The following is a 26833-nucleotide window of genomic DNA, read 5'->3' as shown; positions in this document are numbered from 1 at the left end:
GGATGGCAAGAATGTCCAGTTATGTATCACCAGATTTGATTTATTACAAGATTATGGGTATATTGTGCAACTTTCATAAGGTCTGGATTCCTTACATGAAATACTATGCGACAAAAGGAGTCTGTATTGAAAACATGCCCACGTCAGGGGAGATACATTATTTAGGCAATCCCTAGCTGCTGGGCTGCTCAGTCCATCCAGGCCCTGGGGTTCTTCCCAGGTTGTCTCTCTGGCCTTGGCTGAACACACCTGAAACCAATAATGAATGTTTCATTAAGATCCTAAAGCTGAGTGGGGTGTGTTGGGTTGGGGTGCTGCAGGGTCATGGAAGGCTAAGGGCAGGATGGGGTGACCCAGCTGTATTGTGTGCAAGTAAAAAAGAGCTCTACAGTCCTATTAGGCCTATGATATGAATTATATGGAGGATGTTGTGTTTCTGTGTGTTCATGTGTAGGAGCTGTATGTGTGTTTTATTAAACTTTTGATTTCCAAAACTTTCCCTTGAGAGACAAAAAAGCAATGGTAAGGAAGTTGAGTTGGGGCTCGGGTGTGCAGGAGGCTCGGGCTGGCGGAAATTTGGTATAGAGGATGTCTTAATGTCTTAAGTGTACACTGCTCAAAAAAATAAAGGGAACACAACACAATGTAACTCCAAGTCAATCACACTTCTGTGAAATCAAACTGTCCACTTAGGAAGCAACACTGATTGACAATACATTTCACATGCTGTTGTGCAAATGGAATAGACAACAGGTGGAAATTATAGGCAATTAGCAAGACACCCCCAATAAAGGAGTGGTTCTGCAGGTGATAACCACAGACCACTTCTCAGTTCCTATGCTTCCTGGCTCATGTTTTGGTCACTTTTGATTGCTGGCGGTGCTTTCACTCTAGTGGTAGCATGAGACGGAGTCTACAACTCACACACGTGGCTCAAGTAGTGCAGCTCATCCAGGATGGCTTGTGGCAAGAAGGTTTGCTGTGTCTGTCAGCGTAGTGTCCAGAGCATGGAGGCGCTACCAGGAGACAGGCCAGTACATCAGGAGACGTGGAGGAGGCCGTAGGAGGGCAAAAACCCAGCAGCAGGACCGCTACCTCGGCCTTTGTGCAAGAAGGAGCAGGAGGAGCACTGCCAGAGCCCTGCAAAATGACCTCCAGCAGGCCACAAATGTGCATGTGTCTGCTCAAACGGTCAGAAACAGACTCCATGTGGGTGGTATGAGTGCCCGACGTCCACAGGTGGGGGTTGTGCTTACAGCCCAACACTGTGCAGGACGTTTGGCATTTGCCAGAGAACACCAAGATTGGCAAATTCGCCACTGGCGCCCTGTGCTCTTCACAGACGAAAGCAGGTTCACACTGAACACATGTGACAGACGTGACAGTCTGGAGACGCCGTGGAGAACGTTCTGCTGCCTGCAAACCGGTCATGCTGGAGGATGTTGGTGGTGGGTCAGTCATGGTGTGGGGTGGCATTTCTTTGGGGGGCCGCACAGCACCTCCATGTGCTCGCCAGAGGTAGCCTGACTGCCATTAGGTACCGAGATGAGATCCTCAGACCCCTTGTGAGACCATATGCTGGTGCGGTTGGCCCTGGGTTCCCCCTAATGCAAGACAATGCTAGACCTCATGTGGCTGGAGTGTCAGCAGTTCCTGCAAGAGGAAGGCATTGATGCTATTGACTGTCCCGCCCGTTCCCCAAAACTGAATCCAATTGAGCACATCTGGGACATCATGTCTCGCTCCATCCATTGCACCACAGACTGTCCAGAAGTTGGTGGATGCTTTAGTCCAGGTCTGGGAGGAGATCCCTCAGGAGACCATCCGCCACCTCATCAGGAGCATGCCCAGGCGTTGTAGGGAGGTCATACAGGCACGTGGAGGCCACACACACCACTGAGCCTCATTTTGACTTGTTTTAAGGACATTACATCAAAGTTGGATCAGCCTGTAGTGTGGTTTTCCACTTGAATTTTGAGTGTGACTCCAAATCCAGACCTCCATGGGTTGATACATTTGATTTCCATTGATGATTTTTGTGTGATTTTGTTGTCAGCACATTCAACTATGTAAAGAAACAAGTATTTAATAAGAATATTTCATTCATTCAGATCTAGGATGTGTTATTTTAGTGTTCCCTTTATTTTTTTGAGCAGTGTATTTTGTAATGCTCGCACACGTACCGGGGTCGGTTTCTATTGAAAACCACTCAAAAACGAAACTGAAAGTAAACGCATTTTATTTGGTTTGAGTTTCACTTTATTGCAGCGATGCGACCAACGACCAACAACTACATTTGGTAAATTATACTTTTGGCATACACTTATATTGGTTATAAAAAAAGGTAAATAGTTAATTGACTTTGTATATAGTAATAGGCTATACTTTACGTAGCAACCCATCCAAACGCGCGCCCAATACAAAGCAGATTTGTCGAATTAGATTATAATTTACTCAGCAGCCGATCCAAACGTGCACCCAAAACAACGCAGATTGTTACGGTGCATGGTCTTTTCTTGTGAAGCAAGCCAATGTATTTGGGAACGTGCAGTGTAACTATTTAGCTTTGCTCCATGTGAAATTGTTTGAGATTACGTTTAATCTATAACTAGATTATAACACAATCAAACTGACATTTATGTTATTGTAAAATGTAGCCTAAACTTGTACAGCTGATGGAAGCAGAGGAAGATGTCCAGAGTGTATTAACACAAGAGACCCATGAGCTGGCAGACATTCTGGGCTATCAAGATGATGCAGTTCTCTCCAAACTCTATAAAATGATGGACAGCAGAGCGCGGGAACGGCTCGTGCGCGCTGCCAGTCACAGAGAACGCATCCTGGAGATGTTGGGTTACTTCAGCACAGCAGACCCTGCTATGTGCCGCCAATTTCTTCAAATGGTCTGCATGCACTGCGACATGCCAATGCGCCTGGAATCTCGGCTGATGTCTGTGACCGGATCTGTGACTAGTGAGTAAGACATTGTGGTGCCTGCCCATACTGACCATCCAGAATATCCACACTATAGCCTAGTTATTCAGTTATGGGGAAGATGTTGATATCAGAGTGGGGTTTCCTTTCCATTTCCATCCCTCAAATGTTGACACCCAACAATAAACAATAAACACCCCACTGACAATGCAGTAACTCTGTGGATAGAGTTAGGCTTAGTTTGAACCCATATTGGAAGTTTGATTTGTTTGACTGTGCAGGTGATCCTTGGCCTACACTGGCAAGAGAGGCCCTATCCCTCTGTGATCCAGGTAATCAATCAATAATCACGTTTTACTGCAGCTGTTCAGTCAGTTTTGACCCTCTTTTTCCATAATAATTTAAGGGGATATGAAGTGTTTCATTTTTTTGTGTAAGATGACACCTCTGTGTGATATTCAGGCAAGAAATGGGTCGAAGGTCCAACAGCAGATAACACACTAAAAACAGCATTAACATAGTTGAATATGTATGGAAAATAGTGGTTTTGTCTTAGACATAGCTGTTTTTAGATTGGTAACTTAGTCTAGCCAGCTATCTAAACTTGTACTAATGTGTACTAATGGCCAATACTGATGGGCATGCAGGGCACGTGCCCAGGGGCCCTGACCTCCGGGGGGGACCCCATTGATTTTGTTAGTAATTTTGTTAGCCAAATCTCGCTTAGGGGCCCCCAAAAGGCCTTGGAGAAGGGTGTCTTATGCAATGCTTATGCAATTCTGTTTAACCACTGCGCTTCTTCATATTTTCTTGGGTTTCCCCTATATGTCCATTATTGGGTTCTCTCCATTTTGTTTTCTTCTCAGAAGAAGTAATTAAAAACAACAGCCATACCCTGGTTGATGAGTCTATAGCATCTCAAGGTTGGTGTGTAAAACGCCCACGAATAGGTAAGTACCAGTCTTTTCATGACACCCAATTTTTTAGGAGCATATCTCAGTAAGATTTCTTACGGAGTTTCAATTTTAAAGGACTTTCATACTGTGTGAGCTACATTTCAGTTTACAGAGGTATCTTTGTCTTCACTTTATGAAAGTTGTTTGATTCGAAATTAGTACACAGTCACAAAATATATTTTGTAAACAAAGTCATGAACAGCCTCATAAACGTGTAGTCATGTAGCTTTGTTCAGGTCATGAGTATGTTGTGTGTTATTTTATAAGATGTTCTTTGTATGTCCAGACCACGTAGAAAGCTACAAGGCTGCTGTGAGGAGATTTCTACTGCAGAGGTGGGAGAGGGTGATGCAGGGTGTGGTGAAGGAGGTTCGTCTGGAAGAGGCCTGGGTTAGCCTTCGCCACAGAACCCATGTTAGACCCAGAGACAGGGCTGATGGAGCTCTGAGCCCCTCAGAGCTTCCACAGGGGGACGAGGAGGGGACTGTGGAAGACAGGGTGACTGTTCACTCCCTCCTGGGTTCGGAAGCCCAGGTCACACTGCTGTTAGGCCAGGCAGGGTCAGGGAAGACACTACTGATGCACTGCCTTGGCCAGAAATGGACACAGGACGCCTCTCCCTCCTTTCACCTACTGATCCTGCTAGAGTTCCGCCAGCTCAACCTTGTGGCTCGGCCGCTCTCTCTGAAGGAGCTGCTCTTTCGCTTCTTCCTCCCACCAGAGGGTGGGGAGGAGGAGTGTACCGCTGTACTTGACTTCATCCTTGAAAACCCTGAGAAAATATGCTTGATCTTTGATGGCTACGATGAGTTTCACACTAAAATAACCCACTCAGGGAAACTGAACAGCTCATTTGACCCACTGTGCCCACTCCCCATGGCAGAGCTGATCTCAGGCCTGTGCAGTCGCAGAATCCTCCCAGGATGCACTCTGTTGATTACCTGTAGGCCTCGGGATGTGACAGACTTGGAGAGCTCTGTGGACTGCATTGGGGAGCTGCTAGGTTTCAACCAGCGCAGTGTTAAAGAATATGCTGAACAGTACTTCCAGGACAAGGGTCTGAATCTGAAGGAGAAGGCAGTGAGTCATCTACTGGCCAACCACCACCTCCTCACCATGTGTTACCTGCCAGCCCTCTGCCATATCTGCTGTGTGTGCCTGGACCACATATTCTCCAGTGGTGGGTCTGAGCTTTTACCCCAGCTTCCAAACACCCTCACCCAGGTCTACCTCCAGATCCTCTGTGCCTTTCTGAGCCGATGCCCAGGGAGCAGCACACCCCTGTTGCAGAGTCACAGGGCAGAGGTCACACTGCTGGGCCGCCTGGCCATGAGGGGCCTGGAGGGGAGCAAGATCGTGTTCTTGTCTGAAGAGGTTCCACCAGACCTGGTGGACTTCGCCACTAAGGCTGGTCTCCTCTCACAGGTGGACCTGACCCATGAGGATGGATCTAAAGGCCAGGGCTACACATTCATGCACCTCACCATGCAAGAGTTTCTGGGCGCGCTACACATCATGACCAGCGACGACATCACAGAGGCCCAGCTCAGGAAGAAGTTCACCCTCAAGACCCGCTGGACCACGAAATCAAACCCCAAGACGGTTTTCACTGACTCCCTCCATCTGTATGTTTGTGGGCTTGCTGCACCAGCCTGCTTCTCTTACCTGCTTCAGCTTGTTCGGGGAGATGGGGCTGTGGCGTGGGTGAAGAAACGCCTGGCACTAGTTCGCAAGTTGCTCCGAAGCCTGGCAATGAGCACCAACCTGACTGGGCCCAAGGTGGTGGAGCTGTGCCACTGTGTCCAGGAGACCCAGGATGCCCAACTGGCCAGGGAGATGGTGGGGTCGCGACCCTCCTTCGAACTAAGGAACATCACATTGAACCCTGTTGATCTGGATGCCCTGGCCTTTGTCGTCTCGTCTGCTGGAGTGGGCATCGGGTTGGACTTTGGAGCCTGTTCTATGGAGCTGGAGTGTCTCGATATTCTACCCAGCTGCCAGCACATCGACTTTCTAATGTGAGTTCATGACTCATTTTTATATTGTGTACTAAACAAGGATAATCCTGCATGAAATTAATTTCCTATTTTTTTAACCATCCCTCAGTTTTCGAAGCCGTAAGTATGATGACAGATTTGCAGATAAACTTTCTTGCATCCTTCCCAGACTACCAACCCTGAAAAGATTTGAGTGAGTCCTTCACTGAGTCACTCAGTTTTGAAATGATCAACTTTCAACGTTGTTTGTTTGTGTGTGGATGTATACGCGAATTGTCAAAGTGTGATGTGAATAATTCTGCTCCTCTTCCCCAGGTTTATCTGTGGTAACCTCACTGATGTGGGAGCTGCCAAACTTGCCAGAGCCCTGCAGAGCTGTCCACAGATCACAGAGCTCAAGTAAATTATTATTATAATAATAATAATAATATAATAATATTATTATTACTTACCGTAACAACCAAAGATTATTACCACCACTTCAAGATTTTATAAACCCTTTTATCAGGATCTAACCAAACGTGGTTAAAGATGCAGTACCTTATTTGCCATGAAAGTACAGTTGGTCTGATTCGGTATCGAACAGGTTTTGCATTGTATAATGTGATTTGTGTTGTCTGTCTGACAGTTTCAGTGACAACAGCCTGACAGACAGAGGAGTCAGGGAGATCGCTGACATCTTTCCCAAGCTGCCCAGTCTGGCCTCTGTCTCGTGAGTTTATTGTTTCCTTGACTGGATAATTTGCGTTGCATGATCCTAGCCATCTATTTATATTACAAGTGTCTCTTAGTTCTACATTTCAGCAAGCTTGCACTTTAGTAATGTGGCCTATGTGTTTTGTATGTTTTCAGGTTGGGGAAGAATGGCTGCTCTCTGGAGAGTATCTACATCCTTCTAGAGAAGATCACTTCCAGCCCCTCCATCCAGGGACTCTATGCTGAGTGAGTTCAAACAATAGACACTTCCAGTGTTTACAAATAGACCCTCCAGTTGTAATCTGCATACTTCAGAAAGTATTCACACCCCTTGACGTTTTACACATTTTGTTGTTACAAGGTGGGATTAAAAGGGATTTAATTGTGTGAGTTTTTCTGGGTAATGTCTAAGAGCTTTGCACACCTGGATTGTAGAACATTTGCACATTATTCTTTTTTAAATTCTTAAAGTTCTGTCAAATTGGTTGTTGATCATTGTTAGACAAGTCTTGCTTTAGATTTTCAAGCCAATTTTAGTCAAAACTGTAACTAGGCCACTCGGCGACATTCAATGTCATCTCGGTAAGCAACTCCAGTATATATATATATTTAGCCTTGTGTTTTAGGTTATTGTTCTGCTGAAAGGTGAATTTGTCTCCCAGTGTCTGTTGGAAAGCAGACTTAACCAGGTTTTCCTTTAGGATTTTGCCAGTGCTCAGCTATATTACGTTCCTTTTTATCCTAAAATAAACTCCCTTGCCAATGACAAGCATACCCATAACATGATGCAGCCATTACCATGCTTGAAAATATGAAGAGTGGTACTTCGTGACATGTTGGACTTTCCCCAAACATAACGCTTTGTATTCAGGACATACATTTTTTTGTTTTGCTTTAGTGCCTTTTTGCAAACCGGATGCATGTTTTTTAATATTTTTATTCTGTTCAAGTTTTCTTCTTTTCACTCTGTCATTTAGGTTAATATTGTGGAATAACTGCAATGTTTTTGATCCTATAAGGGCACAAGGTGAGACCCAAATGCAGACACAGGAGGCAGATGGTTGAGCTCCGATATTTATTACACCAAAAGGGGTAGGCAAAAGGCAGGTTGGGGACAGGCGAGAGTTCATAAACCAGGTCAGAGTCCAAACAGTACCAGGGGATAGACATACTCGAGGTCAGGACAGGCAGGGGTTCAGTGAACAGGTCCAAGTCCAAACAGTACAAGGGGATAGGCAGGCTCGAGGTCAGAACAGCCAGAGTGGTTAGGCAGGCGGATTTGGCAGTCAGGACAGGCAAGGGTCAAAACCAGGAGGGCTAGGAAAAAACAGACAGGGAAAAATAGGAGCTAGGAGAACCGCTGGTTGACCTGGCAAAACAAGACAAACTGGCACAGAGAGAGAAGGAACACAGATAAATACACCGGGGACTAATGGGGAAAACAGGAGACACATGGAGGTGGGTGGAGACAATCACCAAGACAGGTGAAACAGATCAGGGTGTGACAGATCCATACAAATGTTTTTCCTATCACAGCCATTAAGCTCTAACTGTTTTAAAGTCACCATTGGCCTCATGGTTAAATCCCTGAGTGGTTTCCTTCCTTTCCTGCAACTGAGTTAGGAAGGACGCCTGCATCTTTGTAGTGACTGGGTGTATTGAGACACCATCCAAAGTGTAATTAAAAAACTTCACCATTATTTTTACCTATCTACCAATAGGTGCCATTTTTGCGAGGCATTGGAAAACCTCCCTGGTCTTTGTGGTTGAATCTGTGTATGACATTTACTGCTCTACTTAGGGACCGAACATATATTTATATGTGTGGGGTACAGAGATGAGGTAGTGATTCAAAAATCATTTTAAACACTATTATTGCACACCTAGTGAGTCCATGCAACTTTACTCCTGAACTTATTTAGGCTTACCATAACAAAGGGGTTGAATACTTATTGACTCAAGACATTTCAGCTCTTCATTTCATATTAATTTGTAAACATTTTTAAAAGAATCATTCCACTTTGGCATTATGGGCTATTGTGTGTAGGTCAGTGAAACAAAATCTCAATTTAATATATTTTAAACTTAAGCTGTAACACAAGAAAATGTGGAAAAGGTCAAGGGTGTGAATACTTTCTGAAGACACTGTAACTGAAAAAACAAATACTGGGGATGTAAACCACGTTTTTCTCTGTCTTTGCAGGGGAATGAAGGACGTCAGTGTCCTATTTGTCCCAAGCATAGACATGAAATGGTGAGTTTCAATTAGTTTTAATGAGGTGAAATAAAAGAATATGCAACTTTCATTTATTTTTTGGTGTTTGGTGTACCAACAGGCCCATGAAAATCAAGCTCATGTTTCATAGCTCTTTGAGAAAATGTTGCATTTATTTCATTGTTTTTCTATGCTACATTTATGGAAATCTGTACTGTATCAATCAACCTGACCCCTTTTCTCTGCCTTTCTAATTGTCTCAAGTTCTATGGATAAAACTGGACTGACTGTCAGGTATGATATTCTCAATGTTGTTCTTATACAGAACCCAGGCTTTTATAAATGTATATTTCAATTGAGCTTCTGAATTCCTTGAGTAACATTGCTGTTGTTTTTTTTCCTGTCTCTTTATGTGTCATCCAGCCTGTTGAACTGCAGATTCACTACTGACCAGATGAACAGACTGTGTCAGTTGCTAGCGAGATGTCCTGGTCTCTCTGTCCTGGAGTAAGTGAATATGTACCCAGTGTCCTTGAACAAGTCAGATCAGACTGTGGATAAAGACACAAAATAAGTTAAGACAATCTGACTTTCTGTTTGGCTTTATGTTGTAACCCCTGCAGTCTCTCAGGAGCCGACATCAAGGATGATACTCTCAAGGCCCTGACTGAGTCTCTACAGGAGCTGAACATCTCCAAACAGATTGTGTAAGACTGATCATTAATTTCAAGTGTTCGACTTTTGATAAAGTCATGATCTTGTGCCTGTCCTATATTTTATATATATATATATTTTTATTTTTATTTTTTTTTATTTTATATGTATATATATATATATATATATATATTATGTTTGAACCCAGTCATGTAGCCTAATAATTGGTTGTGTCTTTACAGTCTGAATGAGATTCCCATATCTGTTGATGGGTTGATGGTTCTGACCAGTTTCCTGTCTGTATGTCCTGATGTGGTTCAAGTGGACATCAGGTATGTTGTGCATAACACCCCTTCATTTCTTAGATCGACCCAATATAGACTGCATCCCTTTTATTGTGTGTAAACTACAACCACACTAAAACCAGCACATTACCTCATTACTTCCTGGTGGCGTCACACTTCAGAGGGTGTCTCTGTCAAGTGGCTTGTGATAGGCCCAAACCAGACATTATAAACAAGCAATCAATTACGATACTGTGGTGCCTTTTATAATGTACAAGAATGCTCTGAAAATGTTACCTTAACACTGACTGATGTGCATTTCCCCCATGTTTCCTCATGACAGCCTGCAGGACCCTGTGCGTGTGTCTATACTTTTTGCTGGGGGGATAGAGAAACAACATCCTGAGATGTCTAAGAAACTTCGGTATGTACAATATACAAATTGTTATATACTGTATTCACTGTGTATAACAATATGGATAATGGTTATAATGTTATACGATATTGTCTCTTCTTTTCATCCTCGTTTCTCATTAACCCCTCTGTGTACAGTCTGATTGGCTGTGCTCTTCTTCCCCCTCACTTGGACCATCTGTGTGAGAATCTGACGGACTGCTCTGCTCTGACTCTGCTGGAGTAAGTGCTCTGAGTTGTGAAAAGAGAGTTAGGTTGTGAAAAGTTTTAGAGAGTTGGTTTGTGAAAAGTTTCTCTGTTTGTGTCTGTTTACCCCCAATTGTTCTTTGCCTTTCTCAGTATTTCCAACAATTCTCTGGGAAACAAAGGTCTAAAGAAGTTGTTAGACCTCTTACCTCAGCTTAGCAACATCCAGGAAATCAAGTAAGAATTTCTTAGAACTTACCTATCCTCCCTTTCGTTTGCTTTAGCTTTTTTTGTTCAAAGCTATTTCTGGCCATAAAACCAGTGCTTGTACCCTCTATTTGGTGTAGTGTCAGTGAGAATGCAGTTAGCATGGAAGGGGTGGTGCTGCTAGCTGACACGCTCTGCTCACACAGGAACATGAGCGAAGTGAATGTCAGGTATTCACTTCCCCTATTTCTCTTTCTTTCTTTATTTATCTACAGTATATATCTATGTGTCTATCTACCCACTGGGCACACACAGGTTGAATCAACGTTGTTTCCACATAATTTTAATGAAATTACGTTGAACCAATGTGGAATAGACATTGAATTGACATCTGTTCCCAGTGGATATCTATCTATACATCAATCAATCAATCTACAGTGGGGCAAAAAAGTATTTAGTCAGCCACCAATTGTGCAATTTCTCCCACTTAAAAAGATGAGAGAGGCCTGTAATTTTCATCATAGGTACACTTCAACTATGACAGACAAAATGAGAAAAAAAATCCAGAAAATCACATTGTATGATTTTTAATGAATTTATTTGCAAATTATGGAGGAAAATAAGTATTTGGTCAATAACAAAAGTTTATCTCAATACTTTGTTATATACCCTTTGTTTGCAATGACAGAGGTCAAACGTTTTCTGTAAGTCTTCACAAGGTTTTCACACACTGTTGCTGGTATTTTGGCCCATTCCTCCATGCAGATCTCCTCTAGAGCAGTGATGTTTTGGGGCTGTTGCTGGGCAACACGGACTTTCAACTCCCTCCAAAGATTTTCTATGGGGTTGAGATCTGGAGACTGGCTAGGCCCCTCCAGGACATTGAAATGCTTCTTACGAAGCCACTCCTTCGTTGCCCGGGCGGTGTGTTTGGGATCATTGTCATGCTGAAAGACCCAGCCACGTTTCATCTTCAATGCCCTTGCTAATGGAAGGAGGTTTTCACTCAAAATCTCACAATACATGGCCCCATTCATTCTTTCCTTTACACGGATCAGTCGTCCTGGTCCCTTTGCAGAAAAACAGCCCCAAAGCATGATGTTTCCACCCCCATGCTTCACAGTAGGTATGGTGTTCTTTGGCTGCAACTCAGCATTCTTTGTCCTCCAAACACGACGAGTTGAGTTTCTACCAAAAAATTATATTTTGGTTTCATCTGACCATATGACATTCTCCCAATCTTCTTCTGGATCATCCAAATGCTCTCTAGCAAACTTCAGATGGGCCTGGACATGTACTGGCTTAAGCAGGGGGACACATCTGGCACTGCAGGATTTGAGTCCCTGGCGGCGTAGTGTGTTACTGATGGTAGGCTTTGTTACTTTGGTCCCAGCTCTCTGCAGGTCATTCACTAGGTCCCCCCGTGTGGTTCTGGGATTTTTGCTCACCGTTCTTGTGATCATTTTGACCCCACGGGGTGAGATCTTGCGTGGAGCCCCAGATCGAGGGAGATTATCAGTGGTCTTGTATGTCTTCCATTTCCTAATAATTGCTCCCACAGTTGATTTCTTCAAACCAAGCTGCTTACCTATTGCAGATTCAGTCTTCCCAGCCTGGTGCAGGTCTACAATTTTGTTTCTGGTGTCCTTTGACAGCTCTTTGGTCTTGGCCATAGTGGAGTTTGGAGTGTGACTGTTTGAGGTTGTGGACAGGTGTCTTTAATACTGATAACAAGTTCAAACAGGTGCCATTAATACAGGTAACGAGTAGAGAAAAGAGGAGCCTCTTAAAGAAGAAGTTACAGGTCTGTGAGAGCCAGAAATCTTGCTTGTTTATAGGTGACCACATACTTATTTTCCACCATCATTTCCTAATAAATTCATTAAATATCCTACAATGTGATTTTCTGGATTTTTTTTCTCATTTTGTCATAGTTGAAGTGTACCTATGATGAAAATTACAGGCCTCTCTCATCTTTATAAGTGGGAGAACTTGCACAATTGATGGCTGACTAAATACTTTTTTGCCCCACTGTATCTACAATTTATATCTATCTATAGTATATATCTATCTACAGTGCCTTGCGAAAGTATTCTCGATTGGATTCAGGTCTGGACTTTGACTTGGCCATTCTAACACCTGGATATGTTTATTTTTGAACCATTCCATTGTAGATTTTGCTTTATGTTTTGGATCATTGTCTTGTTGGAAGACAAATCTCCATCCCAGTCTCAGGTCTTTTGCAGACTCCATCAGGTTTTCTTCCAGAATGGTCCTGTATTTGGCTCCATCCATCTTCCCATCAATTTTAACCATCTTCCCTGTCCCTGCTGAAGAAAAGCAGGCCCAAACCATGATGCTGCCACCACCATGTTTGACAGTGGGGATGGTGTGTTCAGGGTGATGAGCTGTGTTGCTTTTACGCCAAACATAACGTTTTGCATTGTTGCCAAAAAGTTCAATTTTGTTTTAATCTGACCAGAGCACCTTCTTCCACATGTTTGGATATCTTTAAGAAATGGCTTTCTTCTTGCCACTCTTCCATAAAGGCCAGATTTGTGCAATATACGACTGATTGTTGTCCTATGGACAGAGTCTTCCACCTCAGCTGTAGATCTCTGCAGTTCATCCAGAGTGATCATGGGCCTCTTGGCTGCATCTCTGATCAGTCTTCTCCTTGTATGAGCTGAAAGTTTAGAGGGACGGCCAGGTCTTGGTAGATTTACAGTGGTCTGATACTCCTTCCATTTCAATATTATCGCTTGCACAGTGCTCCTTGGGATGTTTAAAGCTTGGGAAATCTTTTTGTATCCAAATCCGGCTTTAAACTTCTTCACAACAGTATCTCGGACCTGCCTGGTGTGTTCCTTGTTCTTCATGATGCTCTCTGCGCTTTTAACGGACCTCTGAGACTATCACAGTGCAGGTGCATTTATACGGAGACTTGATTACACACAGGTGGATTGTATTTATCATCATTAGTCATTTAGGTCAACATTGGATCATTCAGAGATCCTCACTGAACTTCTGGAGAGAGTTTGCTGCACTGAAAGTAAAGGGGCTGAATAATTTTGCACGCCCAATTTTTCAGTTTTTGATTTGTTAAAAAAGTTTGAAATATCCAATAAATGTCGTTCCACTTCATGATTGTGTCCCACTTGTTGTTGATTCTTCACAAAAAAAATACAGTTTTATATCTTTATGTTTGAAGCCTGAAATGTGGCAAAAGGTCGCAAAGTTCAAGGGGGCCAAATACTTTCGCAAGGCACTGTATCTACAGTATATATCGTGTATGTCTGTCTGTCTGTGTCTCTCTATCTGTCTATATCCTTATCCTCTCTCTTGTGTAAAATGGGTATGGTAAAAAGTTATTGAAATCATATTATGTTTGATTAGTATTTTTTTTATTTTATACAAATGTTAAATTTATCAGTCACGGGGGGAAGAAGCTGTTCCTGAAATTCCATTCCAGTAAAAGGTAATAAAGTTGTTTCTGTCAGTATACCAATTCTGTATCTCATTTGGATGGTGTAGTCCAAATAACAACTCACTGAATCACTTTCATTTTAGAATACAATCAGAAGCACTCAGGACCTCACCAGATATGGAACAGGATAAGAAACTCAGGTAGGACACTAAAGTTTTAGACAGAAGTCTTAACATGCAAATTACTTTCTGAATTGCTGTTGTCCATTTAATATCCCATTCACTTTACCCTGCAATATAATCCCAAGCTTGTGTTTTTTTTTAGTCTAACTCACAGTGATATCCAGCCCACTGACATGACCAGGCTGTGTAGAAGACTGGTACAGTGTCCCGGCCTACTGAAGCTAGAGTGAGTTCCTATTTTACCTCTAATTATGTCTATGTTCTGTCTCTGTCTTTCATGGTTACCTATAATATACTGTATTGTGCAATATCTATGTATAGTTTCTATGTTCTACTCCCTCCTTCTTCTTAGTGTGTTACATGTATGATGTTTTCCTCCTTCTCAATCCTCTAAAACCATTCTGCCGGTCTGTTGTTTCAGTTTCTCCCATGGATCCCTGAAGGACGATGCCATTGAAAATCTATTGAATATCCTGCCTAAGATGACATCTCTTCAGCTGCTCAAGTGAGAATTATTCACCCTGATCAGTAATGATAATCTCAGGGCCACAACACCAGTAAGGTGTTAATTTCTCGTCATTCTCTTCCGCCCCTCTTCCCTGCCTCCCACAGTATGAGCCATGTCCAGATGTCTACGGACGGAGTGTTGTTATTGGTCAGATCTCTGATAGACTGTCAGCGTGTCAGAGCTGTGGAACTCAGGTATGTACGGCTCATCATTCATTCATGTGGTTCATACATTTGGGTTTATATGCACAGTATGAACTGTGTTTAGGTAAATTACCTTACATTTTGATGTACTTCTAAGGCCCCAAGGAGAAGCGTTCATCAAGTTTGTCAACATGAAAGCAGAACAAGCAACTTGCAGGTGAATGCGGTTTATCTGCTCATACTGTTCCCATGTATAAAAATGTTATATTACATTACAGAAATAAGGTTTTAGGTTAATGTAGGTTAATTAAGCTGTATTTAATCAGTCACATACAGTTATTCTTCTCTCTAACCTGGTTAAAACCTGACCTCATGTCTGTCTGTCTATCTCTCTGCCACCTCTGCAGACTCACCCAGTACACACTGAGCAGTGGGGATGTGGAGAAACTCTCTGGGATCCTGGAGCAGTGTCCTCATTTGTCTGACCTGGAGTGAGTGTCCCTGTCCCTTTCCCTAATACACATCCCTGTCCCTGGGTCACTGCCCAAATTTTTGCAAAAATAGCCGTGCTTATAAATGATGTACTCGCAACTACTGCACTGTATTCCCATAAATACCTTACACTACTAGAGTATATGCCCCAACCAATGGTCAAACTGTGTTTTCCATCACTGAACATTTTAGGGTGTATTTTGTGGCTGTTTTTCAATACATTTTCAACCAACCTTTCTCATAATGGATAATAACCCATTATTTTCAACGGTGCAGTTTATCCAGTAACCTCCTGAGAGACGAGGGAGTGAAGAGCTTTGTGGATTCTCTGCCAAGGCTGCGGATTGCCAGCTCAGTGAAGTAAGACTCATTGCAACACCCGTCCTTCCTTCAGTCCATACAGTGAACTCCATTACCACTAGTGCTGGTCTGCCTCCCTGAGTGCTAGCAGATGCATCTGTTCTAGCTTTGTGGAGGTTAGTTGTGCTTGCTTGTACAGCTGTATGTGTTTCTCTCTACAGTCTTAATGATAACAGACTGACCCAGATGGGGGCGCTCTACCTGGTGAACACAGTGATGACCTGTGAGAAGGTGGCTGCAGTTGAAGTCAGGTAAAATTATATTCAACAATACCATGTTGGCAAACTGAACATTTACTTGTCTAGACCCCCATATATATAGTATTAAAGTCTGTGTCACTTTTTATGTCTGTCTGTAGTTTGGGAACTGAGGAGAGGTCAGTCATCCGCTTTGAACAGGACAGTGACTGTGGCAAAACTCTGAGGTAGGACAACAAGTCTACTACTTTCTACTCATAAAATCAGTTAAAGCAGTCACAGAAACACCATAGTGTAAACTCATTTAGCTAGTGGAACAGGAAGCATTGTTTATTTTGCTCCCAGAAAAATAAAACTCATATCGAAACTGAAAGGATTGCTTGTATAAATTATATCAAACCTCTTCCATATGACTCATGGGCATGACCTCTATCTCTTCAGTCTTTCACCTTCTCATTCTCTCTCTCTACTTCATGTTTCCTGAACCCTGCAGTCTGAGAGAGTGTCATTTTGGGGCTGACCATCTGCAGAGACTAGCAGAGATTCTGACACGCTGTGCTGCTCAGTTGGTCAAGCTGAGGTGAGAATGGGACTGGGAGAATTGCTTTACCCAAGGTTATTATAGTAAATGAAAACGAAAACAAATCATGAACAAACTATTTAGTAAACAGAAATGAAATAATTAACAAATCGGTTTGAATAAATAAAACTATACTGAAGCTATGACATTTGACTCCAAAATGAACTAAAATAGAAACATCATGAATTATGCTCAGTTTTATTTTTTCTTCAACTTTGGGCAAAACAATCTAATGAGGTTTTCAAGACCTTGGTGGGTTTTTGCAACCAGGAGGTAAATGCAACGAGGAGATAGCAATGTTTCAAATAGGCCTAGCTTGTGAATCACAATCACTAGCTAACAGGGAAAAAGAGTGGCTAGTTAGCTAATTTGATTCTTCTAACATGTACTACTAAAGTTAAAAAGCATTGTATTGGTGTAAACGTCGGCGAGATAGTTTCTGTCCAACATATTTTTTACTCCAGTATTCCTTTTAAATCCAAGTCACATTGATATTGACTTTAATTTAAACCTAACCTATGACCTTACCCATCACCTTATGTATTAGCCTACTGCCCTCCAGTTGCAAGAGGTAAAATCCTAAACCCCACGCATAAAATTACACAACACAAATGGCTCCAAGCCTCCCACACATGCTTTCTGTCCTTAACATTATAACTAAAACAAATTAATATAAAAATGAAATATAACTATAACTAAAGAAAAAATAGCAAATTAGGTCTGAAAATGACCTAAAACTAAACTGAATTTCAAATAATAATTGAAATACGAATAGAAATTAACTCAAATTAAAAAACACAAAACTATAATAACCTTGGCTTGACCTTTGCGATAATTAACCTGCAGCTCGTCAAATTTGATACCACTGAAATTGACAAAATTACAGAAGTGCAGTGTCTGACAATATGAGGAGAGGATAATGTGATTCTGGGTAATGATGCAGGGTGAGGAACAGTGTTTTCTGTCTTGTATGTAGGCTATTCTGTAACACCCTGCAGAGAGAAGGCCTACTGGCTCTGCAGAACAGCCTGACAACCCTGTCCTCATTACGCACCCTGGAGTGAGCCACACAAATGTACAGTTGAAGTCGGAAGTTTACGTACACTTAGGTTGGAGTCATTAAAACTCGTTTTTCAACCACTCCACAAATTGTTAACAAACTATTGGCAATTCGGTTAGGACATCTACTTTGTGCATGACACAAGTAATTTTTCCAACAAAAGTTTACAGACCGATTATTTCACTTAAAATTCACCTTATCACAATTCCAGTGGGTCAGAAGTTTACATACACGAAGTTGACTGTGCCTTTAAACAACTTGGAAAATTCCAGAAAATGATGGCATGGCTTTAGAAGCTTCTGATAGGGTAATTGACATAATTTGAGTCATTTAGAGGTGTACCTGTGGATGTATTACAAGGCCTACCTTCAAACTCAGTGCCTCTTTGCTTGACATGATGGGAAAATCAAATAGAAATCAGCCAAGACCTCAGTGTAGCCCTCCACAAGTCTGGTTCATCCTTGGGAGCATTTTCTAAACGCCCTTATGGTACCACGTTCATCTGTACAAACAATTCTACGCAAGTATAAACACCATGGGACCACGCAGCCGTCATACCACTCAGGAAGGAGACACGTTCTGTCTCCTAGAGATGAACGTACTTTGGTGCAAAAAGTGCAAATCAATCCCAGAACAACAGCAAAGGACCTTGTGAAGATGCTGGAGACCCAGATACAAAAATATCTACAGTGCCTTGCGAAAGTATTCGGCCCCCTTGAACTTTGCGACCTTTTGCCACATTTCAGGCTTCAAACATAAAGATATAAAACTGTATTTTTTTGTGAAGAATCAACAACAAGTGGGACACAATCATGAAGTGGAACGACATTTATTGGATATTTGAAACTTTTTTAACAAATCAAAAACTGAAAAATTGGGCGTGCAAAATTATTCAGCCCCCTTAAGTTAATTAATACTTTGTAGCGCCACCTTTTGCTGCGATTACAGCTGTAAGTCGCTTGGGGTATGTCTCTATCAGTTTTGCACATCGAGAGACTGACATTTTTTCCCATTCCTCCTTGCAAAACAGCTCGAGCTCAGTGAGGTTGGATGGAGAGCATTTGTGAACAGCAGTTTTCAGTTCTTTCCACAGATTCTCGATTGGATTCAGGTCTGGACTTTGACTTGGCCATTCTAACACCTGGATATGTTTATTTTTGAACCATTCCATTGTAGATTTTGCTTTATGTTTTGGATCATTGTCTTGTTGGAAGACAAATCTCCGTCCCAGTCTCAGGTCTTTTGCAGACTCCATCAGGTTTTCTTCCAGAATGGTCCTGTATTTGGCTCCATCCATCTTCCCATCAATTTTAACCATCTTCCCTGTCCCTGCTGAAGAAAAGCAGGCCCAAACCATGATGCTGCCACCACCATGTTTGACAGTGGGGATGGTGTGTTCAGCTGTGTTGCTTTTACGCCAAACATAACGTTTTGCATTGTTGTCAAAAAGTTCAATTTTGGTTTCATCTGACCAGAGCACCTTCTTCCACATGTTTGGTGTGTCTCCCAGGTGGCTTGTGGCAAACTTTAAACGACACTTTTTATGGATATCTTTAAGAAATGGCTTTCTTCTTGCCACTCAGATTTGTGCAATATACGACTGATTGTTGTCCTATGGACAGAGTCTCCCACCTCAGCTGTAGATCTCTGCAGTTCATCCAGAGTGATCATGGGCCTCTTGGCTGCATCTCTGATCAGTCTTCTCCTTGTATGAGCTTAAAGTTTAGAGGGACGGCCAGGTCTTGGTAGATTTGCAGTGGTCTGATACTCCTTCCATTTCAATATTATCGCTTGCACAGTGCTCCTTGGGATGTTTAAAGCTTGGGAAATCTTTTTGTATCCAAATCCGGCTTTAAACTTCTTCACAACAGTATCTCGGACCTGCCTGGTGTGTTCCTTGTTCTTCATGATGCTCTCTGCGCTTTTAACGGACCTCTGAGACTATCACAGTGCAGGTGCATTTATACGGAGACTTGATTACACACAGGTGGATTGTATTTATCATCATTAGTCATTTAGGTCAACATTGGATCATTCAGAGATCCTCACTGAACTTCTGGAGAGAGTTTGCTGCACTGAAAGTAAAGGGGCTGAATAATTTTGCACGCCCAATTTTTCAGTTTTTTATTTGTTAAAAAGGTTTGAAATATCCAATAAATGTCGTTCCACTTCATGATTGTGTCCCACTTGTTGTTGATTCTTCACAAAAAAATACAGTTTTATATCTTTATGTTTGAAGCTTGAAATGTGGCAAAAGGTCGCAAAGTTCAAGGGGGCCGAATACTTTCGCAAGGCACTGTATATCCACAGTAAAACAAGTCCTATATTGACATAACCTGAAAGGCCACTCAGCAAGGAAGTGCCGCTGCTCCAAACCCGCCATAAAAAAAAGTCAGACTACAGTTTGCAACTGCACATGGGGACAAAAGATCGCACTTTTTGACCATAATGACCATTGTTATGTTTGGAGGAAAAAGGGGGAGGCTTGCAAGCCGAAGAACACCATCCCAACCGTGAAGCACGAGGGTGGGGGTGCTTTGCTGCAGGAGGGTCTGGTGCACTTCACAAAATAGATGTCATCATGAGGATGGAAGATTATGTGGATATATTGAAGCAACATCTCAAGACATCAGTCAGGAAATTAAAGCTTGGTCGCAAATGGGTCTTCCAAATGGACAATGACCCCAAGCATACTTCCAAAGTTGTGGCAAAATGGCTTGAGGACAACAAAGTCAAGGTATTGGAATGGCCATCACAAAGCCCTGACCTCAATCCTATAGAACATTTGTGGGCAGAACTGAAAAAGTGTGTGTGAGCAAGGAGTCCTACAAACCTGACTCAGTTACACAACCTCTGTCAGGAGGAATGGGCCAAAATTCACCCAACTTATTGTGGGAAGCTTGTGGAAGGCTACCTGAAATGTTTGACCCAAGTTAAACAATTTAAAGGCATTGCTACCAAATACTAATTGAGTGTATGTTAACTTCTGACCCACTGGAAATGTGATGAAAAAAATTACAGCTGAAATAAATCATTCTCTACTATTATTCTGACATTTCACATTCTTAAAATAAAGTGGTGATCCTAACTGACCTAAGACAGGGAATTTTTACTAGGATTAAATGTCAGGAATTGTGAAAAACTGAGTTTAAATGTATTTGGCTAAGGTGTATGTAACCTTCCGACTTCAACTGTACACACCAAGTTATTGAATGCAAAATGAGTGCCTTTTTTACTCTGATTTACTTAAGGATAAGAAACAACGGACTGAGTGTTCAGGTGATTGAAGACTTGGTGAAGCAGCTGAGGTGTGGTCACGTCCAACGCTATATCAGGTGAGGAGGAGGATATGGGAATGGCATGTGGTGCCTGTGTATTTGTGTGTGGGATTTCTTGCATGAGTGTGTAATGCCTCGAAGTTAAGTCTCTGTATTAATTTCCCATCAGTATTGAGGAGCCATGGATCACAGCAGAAGCAGCTGTAAACCTGCTCTCCTGCTGCTTGAACCTGAACCCCAACATACACACCATCGGGTGAGAAATCATTGTTTTTATTTTACCTTTATTTAACTAGGCATGTCAGTTAAGAACTAATTGTTATTTACAATGGTGGCCTACTCCGTCCAAACCCGGACGACGCTGGGCCAATTGTGCTCCACCCTATGGGACTCCCAATTACAGCCGGATGTGATACAGCCTGGATTTGAACCAGGGACTGCAGTGACGCCTCTTCCACTGAGATGCAGTGATTTAGAGCGCTCCGCCAATCGCTGCGCCAACCAATGTTGGCATTCGGACATTCATGTTGGCATCAGGTCATATTTAAGTATAGGAAAATAGAACATGACATGCATAATGGATGTGTGAACTTGTTTTGCAGGGTCAATAATTCCACTGTACACATTACTTTGGAAGAATGCCAAAATCCCACTGCTACCAGGTAAAGCTGAAAGACGATTACGTTGTCTATTTCCAAAATAATTTTTTAGATGCGAACATAAAGATAACACACACTTTCCGTTTTGACTGAGCTGCCTTTATTTGAGTTTCAGTGGTGGCACTTCTACAGACATGTCTGGCTCTCTGTCTACGGTGACCATAAGGTGAAAGTATCTTCCTCTAGTATTCCTACATCAACAGGAATGTGTATGAGCTGGCTCAGAACTGGTTACTGCATTTGAGCTCTCCCTATCATATCTCCTGCCTCTTGTGTCTTTCAGCCTGGTAAACTGTGCAGTGCAAGGGCACCACCTAGTGTCTCTGCAGACTGTGTTCCAGAGGTGTGTTCTGCTACAGGAACTAGAGTAAGTATCTGTGAGAAACAGACCTGGCAATACTTCGGACGTAGTGAAAGTGATTCTAATGTCTAATTTAGTTTTAAGTTATACATATTTCTTATTTTCCTCTTTAGTTTGTCATACAACAGCATTGGTAGAGTGGGAGCAGAGTTCCTCTGCTCTGTCCTACCATCCTTAGCTAGTCTGCGGAAACTCAGGTAAGGCTGAAGTTATGGATTTTGGGGGTTGGAAAGGCTTTACAGAGTTTTGATGACCGAGGATGACTATCTTAGGCTACACATGAAAAACATGTATTTTATTTTTTCCTAGTCTTGAAACAAAAGAAACCTCTGAAGATGTGGTATTGCTCCTTGCCGAGGGGTTGTTGCAGGCTAAAAGCATTGAGAGCTTGAAGTAAGTGATTGTCATTCATCCCCTATGCCTACTTTTTATTTTTCGTTCCTGACCCTGACCTGTCACCACTCTCTCCTGTCTCCCTCAGTTTGTCTGGTCATATGATTACTGACAGAGAAGCTGTAGCTCTGACCAGAACACTCCAAAACCTTCCTCATCTCAGAACAATCAAGTAAGAACTCTTGTATCCTTGTATTCAACCACCTGGCCAGTGATACAACAATACTAATGCTGTGCCCTCTGTCCCCTAGTCTGTCCCTCTGCTATGGTTGGACACCAGCAGGGGCCTTGGAGCTGGTGAGAGGGCTGGGACGGTGCCTCTCTCTGGAAGGGATCAGGTAAATTATTATTATTGTTATTATTATTATTATTATTATTAAGGGCATGAGTTAAATATCTGTATCCTGTCCACAGCCTTGACTCTGTACAGCTGGATGAGGAGAGCACAGTGTGCCTGGCCCAAGGTCTCCATGCTATGACCTCCTTGAAGAGGCTGAAGTGAGTAGAGCTTCCTGACTGAGAATGTAGTGGGCTTTGCTGTGCCTGAGACAGATTTGGTGTAGAGTGTTATCTTTACCAATGATATGTGATCCGCCCCGTAGTCTGAATAAGAAAGTTACCATGGTGACTGGATCCCCATGGGTGGGGGCCACTCTGGTCCTGCTGGCCTCTCTGGAGGGGCTCAGAGGGATGGAGGAGCTAGAGTGAGTAGAACCACGATAACACAAATGTCAAGTAGTATCTGACTTCTGCATGGACTAGACATCACGTTTGATGTGGTATTGTCAATGTGTGTCTGGCCTGCAGGTTGGATGGGATGAGGATTTCAGATAATGGAGTGGAGGAGCTTATCAAACACCTGCCCACCTGGTCAGGCCTGAGGAAGATCAGGTAGGGATTATTGGACTGGAGGAATGGATGGGGAATGGCCCTGGACAAAAAATAGACTGCATCATTAATGTGTCAAATGAAGCTAAGATATGCATCAGGAATCTGTCACATGACCTGATCTTAGAACGTGTCAAAGTGTCAGCTAATATTCCAATGGGCTTCAACATTGGTGTGTGTGGGATTTAGGCAGACAGTTGTAGATGTATCATCAGAGAGGTATAAAGCTGGTTCAAAGTGCTGATTTATTTGTTATTGCAACATCATTATATAATTATGTTTTCTCCATCACAAAGTTCAGCTTGTTCTACTTCCTGAACTGTTGCAGAGGAAACATACTGCTGTAACACAATGAGATATGATATGAAATGGACACATGTTCCTCTCAATGATTAGAAGATGGAGAATGTTGGTCCATATCTCTATAGACTATATAAAACACACCACCAGCCTCTTTCCTTTTTTGTGTCTCAGCCTGTCAGGGAACTGCATCAGTGACCAAGCAGGAGAGAGGCTGGTCCAGGCCCTGACAACCTGCACAGCACTGGAGGAGCTCAAGTAAGGCCAAGCCCGAACTATCAATCCAAAGTGCCCTATTTCCACTGGGCTTTCACAATGACCAAAATAACATTTTAAATTTTGACTGCAAACAATGTACCGTCTGACCTATGACTTTATATCCCAGTCTGTCAAGGAATAATCTCAGCCTTGCCTGTGCTGCCAAGATGGGACAAGTTCTGCCCACTCTCACTCACTTCAGGGTTCTAGAGTAAGTCTATTACCATCAGTTTTTGTGTGTGGTTTGGGTCATGTTACATTTATTTATTGATTCTATGCCATGTAACTGCAACCCTAACCCTTGTTTATGTTCATGGTTGTGATTTTGTGAAAAGTCTCTCAGAGAACGAGATTGGTACAAAAGGATCTGTCAGTATCTCCAAAGCCTTGATCTCCATGAAGTATTTGACAAAGATACAGTAAGATATATATCTATGTGTAATCCGCTATAATAGATACTGTGTATTCCCTGCCCAAGAGACAAGCTTTTAATGTATTTAATGTACTAGTTGTCTTCCAGCTTGACCTCCATAGGGACTTCAGAGCTTGCTGGTCTGGCTGACAGCCTGGCTCACTGTGTCTGTGCAGAGGATGTCAGGTAAGGGAAATCCAGACAGCAAAGAGCAATATTCATCATGATCCGAATATTCACGACTGATTTGACCATGTTTCCTCGCTCCCTTTTTCACTCCCTGTCCATTTTGTCAGTTTTGCGTGGAATGATTGTGGAGATGATGTCGCAGTGAAGCTTGCCGAGGTTTTACCACAATGCCAGAAGCTAAGGAGACTTGAGTGAGTGCTAAGTGTACGCTTTTACATTGACATGTTTTCAAAGGATTTTATAATCAGATGTGTTTTTTATGTCTTTGATTTTAGTCTAGAGTCTAACAGTATCAGCACTATTGGAGCAGAGGCACTTGCCAGAAGCTTACAGTCTTGTCCATCAGTTGAAGTGATCAGGTAAACAACTTGGAAGTTTTTTGTTGGTAAACTGTCAATTGTATAAATGTATTATACTGGCTATTAATTTGGATACTGCCTTTATTTATTGTGTGCAATGCCATTTGTAAAAATGTCCTATCTCTGTGTTTGACCAGACTGTGGAGGAATTTTATTTCTACCAGTGATGCCCAGAAACTGAGACAGAGGGAGAAGAGGCTCAACTTCTCCTCCACATAGTCTAAGATCTAATCTCACTCATTCAGTGTGTCAGCAGAACAGTAAACTTGCACTTTTATTTTTGTTTTATGCACTTAAAGTTGATTTTGTTTACATGTCATCAAATTCAAACAAACAATAATATCATCCAGGAGGAGGAGGAACAGTGAACCTTTATTCCAACCCTGGTAAGAAGATATAAGAGACAAATCTCCCTTTATACATCTTCCTTCCTCTTCCTGGACAATCGGCTCATAGTCTCTTTCCACTCTCGTATTTATTTCTGGATTGATTTTGAATCAGGAATTTATTGATTGTTTGTGTTTTGCTAAAAACAAATATCCACCTCAGGTAGAAAGCGTGAGCAAATGACAAACTAATAACTCAAGTTTATGCTTCAGGTGTTCCCGCTCTCTATCTTGGTTTGTAAAACTTGAACTATTTATGTGATGTTGATCTCTCCCCATATGTTAACTAAGCATTGAGGTAGAGTTGAAATATTGTTTTTCTGATGGAAGCCACTGCTTGGTGTGATTTTTATTTCTTACACTTTAGTTCTCTTGCACTGCTGGATTCTAATGTCACTGCTCATGGTTCACTGTTATGTTATTAGATGTATTTCTGCTCATCTGCTAATTTATTTCTTATTCCTCACACTTGTTTTTGTAATGTTCATGTTTTAATCTCACATCTCGCACTTTGGTCTAATAAAGTGTGAGACGTCTTTTTCATATTCCATGTAAATAGTGATTTTCTTTATCTGAACATACCTCTAGATGGCAATACTCAACAGGATGTTGTTATATTGTGCATCAGTAGGGGAAATAAACTGGGTGCCTTCATTTGAAATGTTTAGAGTGTATTATTTTTTTGTCTTGTTAATCTGACAAAATAACCCGAACTGACCAGAGAATTTTTACCCGAATCCGAATGGACCCAATGACAACTGGACTCGACCCATATCCTAGACCAGACTGGACCCGAGTGACAGAAAAATAGTTTTATCAGCCAAGTTGCTTTTCTGGTTAATGAATAGTTCAATTCTTTATATGTTGGCTAAGCATTCTATAAAGTCAATAAATTCACCTTATTAGTGTGAAATAAATATGCTATAGGCTATGCAGAGCCGGGTCCACTCAGTTCTATCAGCTGTAGTTACATAAACCCAGGACTTGATGACAATCAAACAGGACCTGACCCAATAGAAAAGTTAGACTTTTGGACCTGGACAATTGACTGTAGCTGTCTTAAGATGAATGCACCAACTAAGTTGCTCTAGATAAGAGCATCTGCTAAATGTTTTACATACAGATCCCATATTACGGTGTTGAATTATAAAATATTGATGTCACAAATGAATCATTTGTGCAGTTCTTTATTAAAAATGTCGTTGTTTTTTTTACATTTGACTGTGTAAAACCTAGCAGTACTAATTTATCTGCGAGTGAGATTGATATATATTATCAGGACTCCGGATAAGACCCAGATGCAGACAGTTAGAATCCCAGATGTTTATCACAAAACGGGGCAGGCGAACGACTGGTCAAGGGACGGGCAACACGCTGGTAGGCTTTACAAGACGAACTGGCAATAGACACAGAAAACACAGGTATAAATGCACAGGGGATATTGATGGAAATGGGCGACACCTGGTGGGGGGTGGAGACAAGCACAAGAAGGATGAAACGGATCAGGGTGTGCCATTTTTAGCGTTTTGCAAAAAAACATTTGTCTCTGAAATGAAACCATCAAGTGATAGATTTTAAACAAATACTGTCATTGAACATGCCAATGATTAGATAGTGAAAAAACGAATCTCTTCCATAAGTTCTTTAAACAATAAAAGCTAATTTACCAACATTTCTGAAAATGGATACATTATAGCGTTTTGGAACTAAATAAACTCTTCAGTCAGAGCTAAAAGTCTGATGGCACTGGCGCCTATAACGCCCAGACTATCTTAGGTCGTGTCGTTACATCAAAAAAGCAAAATCGGCTATTTATCAGAAACAAAACACTAACCACAAGTTGCAAAAAACGTACACC

The 26833-nt window shown here is 42.0% G+C and overlaps 1 protein-coding gene across 2 annotated transcripts; it reads left to right on the top strand.

Annotated features, from left to right (window-relative positions):
• Positions 1-2207: 2207 nt before the first annotated feature.
• On the top strand, positions 2208-25639 carry LOC139371208 (NLR family, CARD domain containing 5). 2 transcript variants are annotated; one of them, XM_071111401.1, is made up of 48 exons: positions 2208-2299; positions 2658-2973; positions 3216-3266; positions 3801-3884; positions 4177-5908; positions 5997-6080; positions 6203-6286; positions 6516-6599; positions 6740-6829; positions 8787-8837; positions 9063-9092; positions 9222-9305; positions 9422-9505; positions 9695-9784; positions 10080-10160; positions 10289-10372; positions 10490-10573; positions 10684-10773; positions 13977-14021; positions 14114-14170; positions 14295-14378; positions 14574-14657; positions 14765-14854; positions 14961-15020; positions 15211-15294; positions 15572-15655; positions 15817-15906; positions 16014-16079; positions 16346-16432; positions 20744-20827; positions 20940-21026; positions 21373-21432; positions 21545-21595; positions 21713-21796; positions 21904-21987; positions 22100-22183; positions 22272-22355; positions 22435-22521; positions 22598-22681; positions 22786-22887; positions 22991-23074; positions 23546-23629; positions 23757-23840; positions 23965-24048; positions 24150-24227; positions 24338-24421; positions 24506-24589; positions 24727-25639. In XM_071111401.1, exons 2-48 carry the CDS (start codon positions 2676-2678, stop codon positions 24806-24808), a joined length of 5571 nt encoding a protein of 1856 aa, XP_070967502.1. In that variant the 5' UTR covers positions 2208-2299; positions 2658-2675; the 3' UTR covers positions 24809-25639. The 2 variants fall into 2 exon arrangements, with proteins under 2 accessions (XP_070967502.1, XP_070967511.1); XM_071111410.1 differs by having other exon boundaries at positions 2237-2299; positions 2673-2973.
• The last annotated feature ends 1194 nt before the right edge of the window (positions 25640-26833 follow it).

The sequence above is a fragment of the Oncorhynchus clarkii genome, chromosome 2, assembly GCF_045791955.1.
Source record: "Oncorhynchus clarkii lewisi isolate Uvic-CL-2024 chromosome 2, UVic_Ocla_1.0, whole genome shotgun sequence".
Taxonomy (NCBI): domain Eukaryota; kingdom Metazoa; phylum Chordata; class Actinopteri; order Salmoniformes; family Salmonidae; genus Oncorhynchus; species Oncorhynchus clarkii.
The sequence above is the reverse complement of the archived record's forward strand: the minus strand, read 5'-3'. Positions and strand labels throughout refer to the sequence as shown.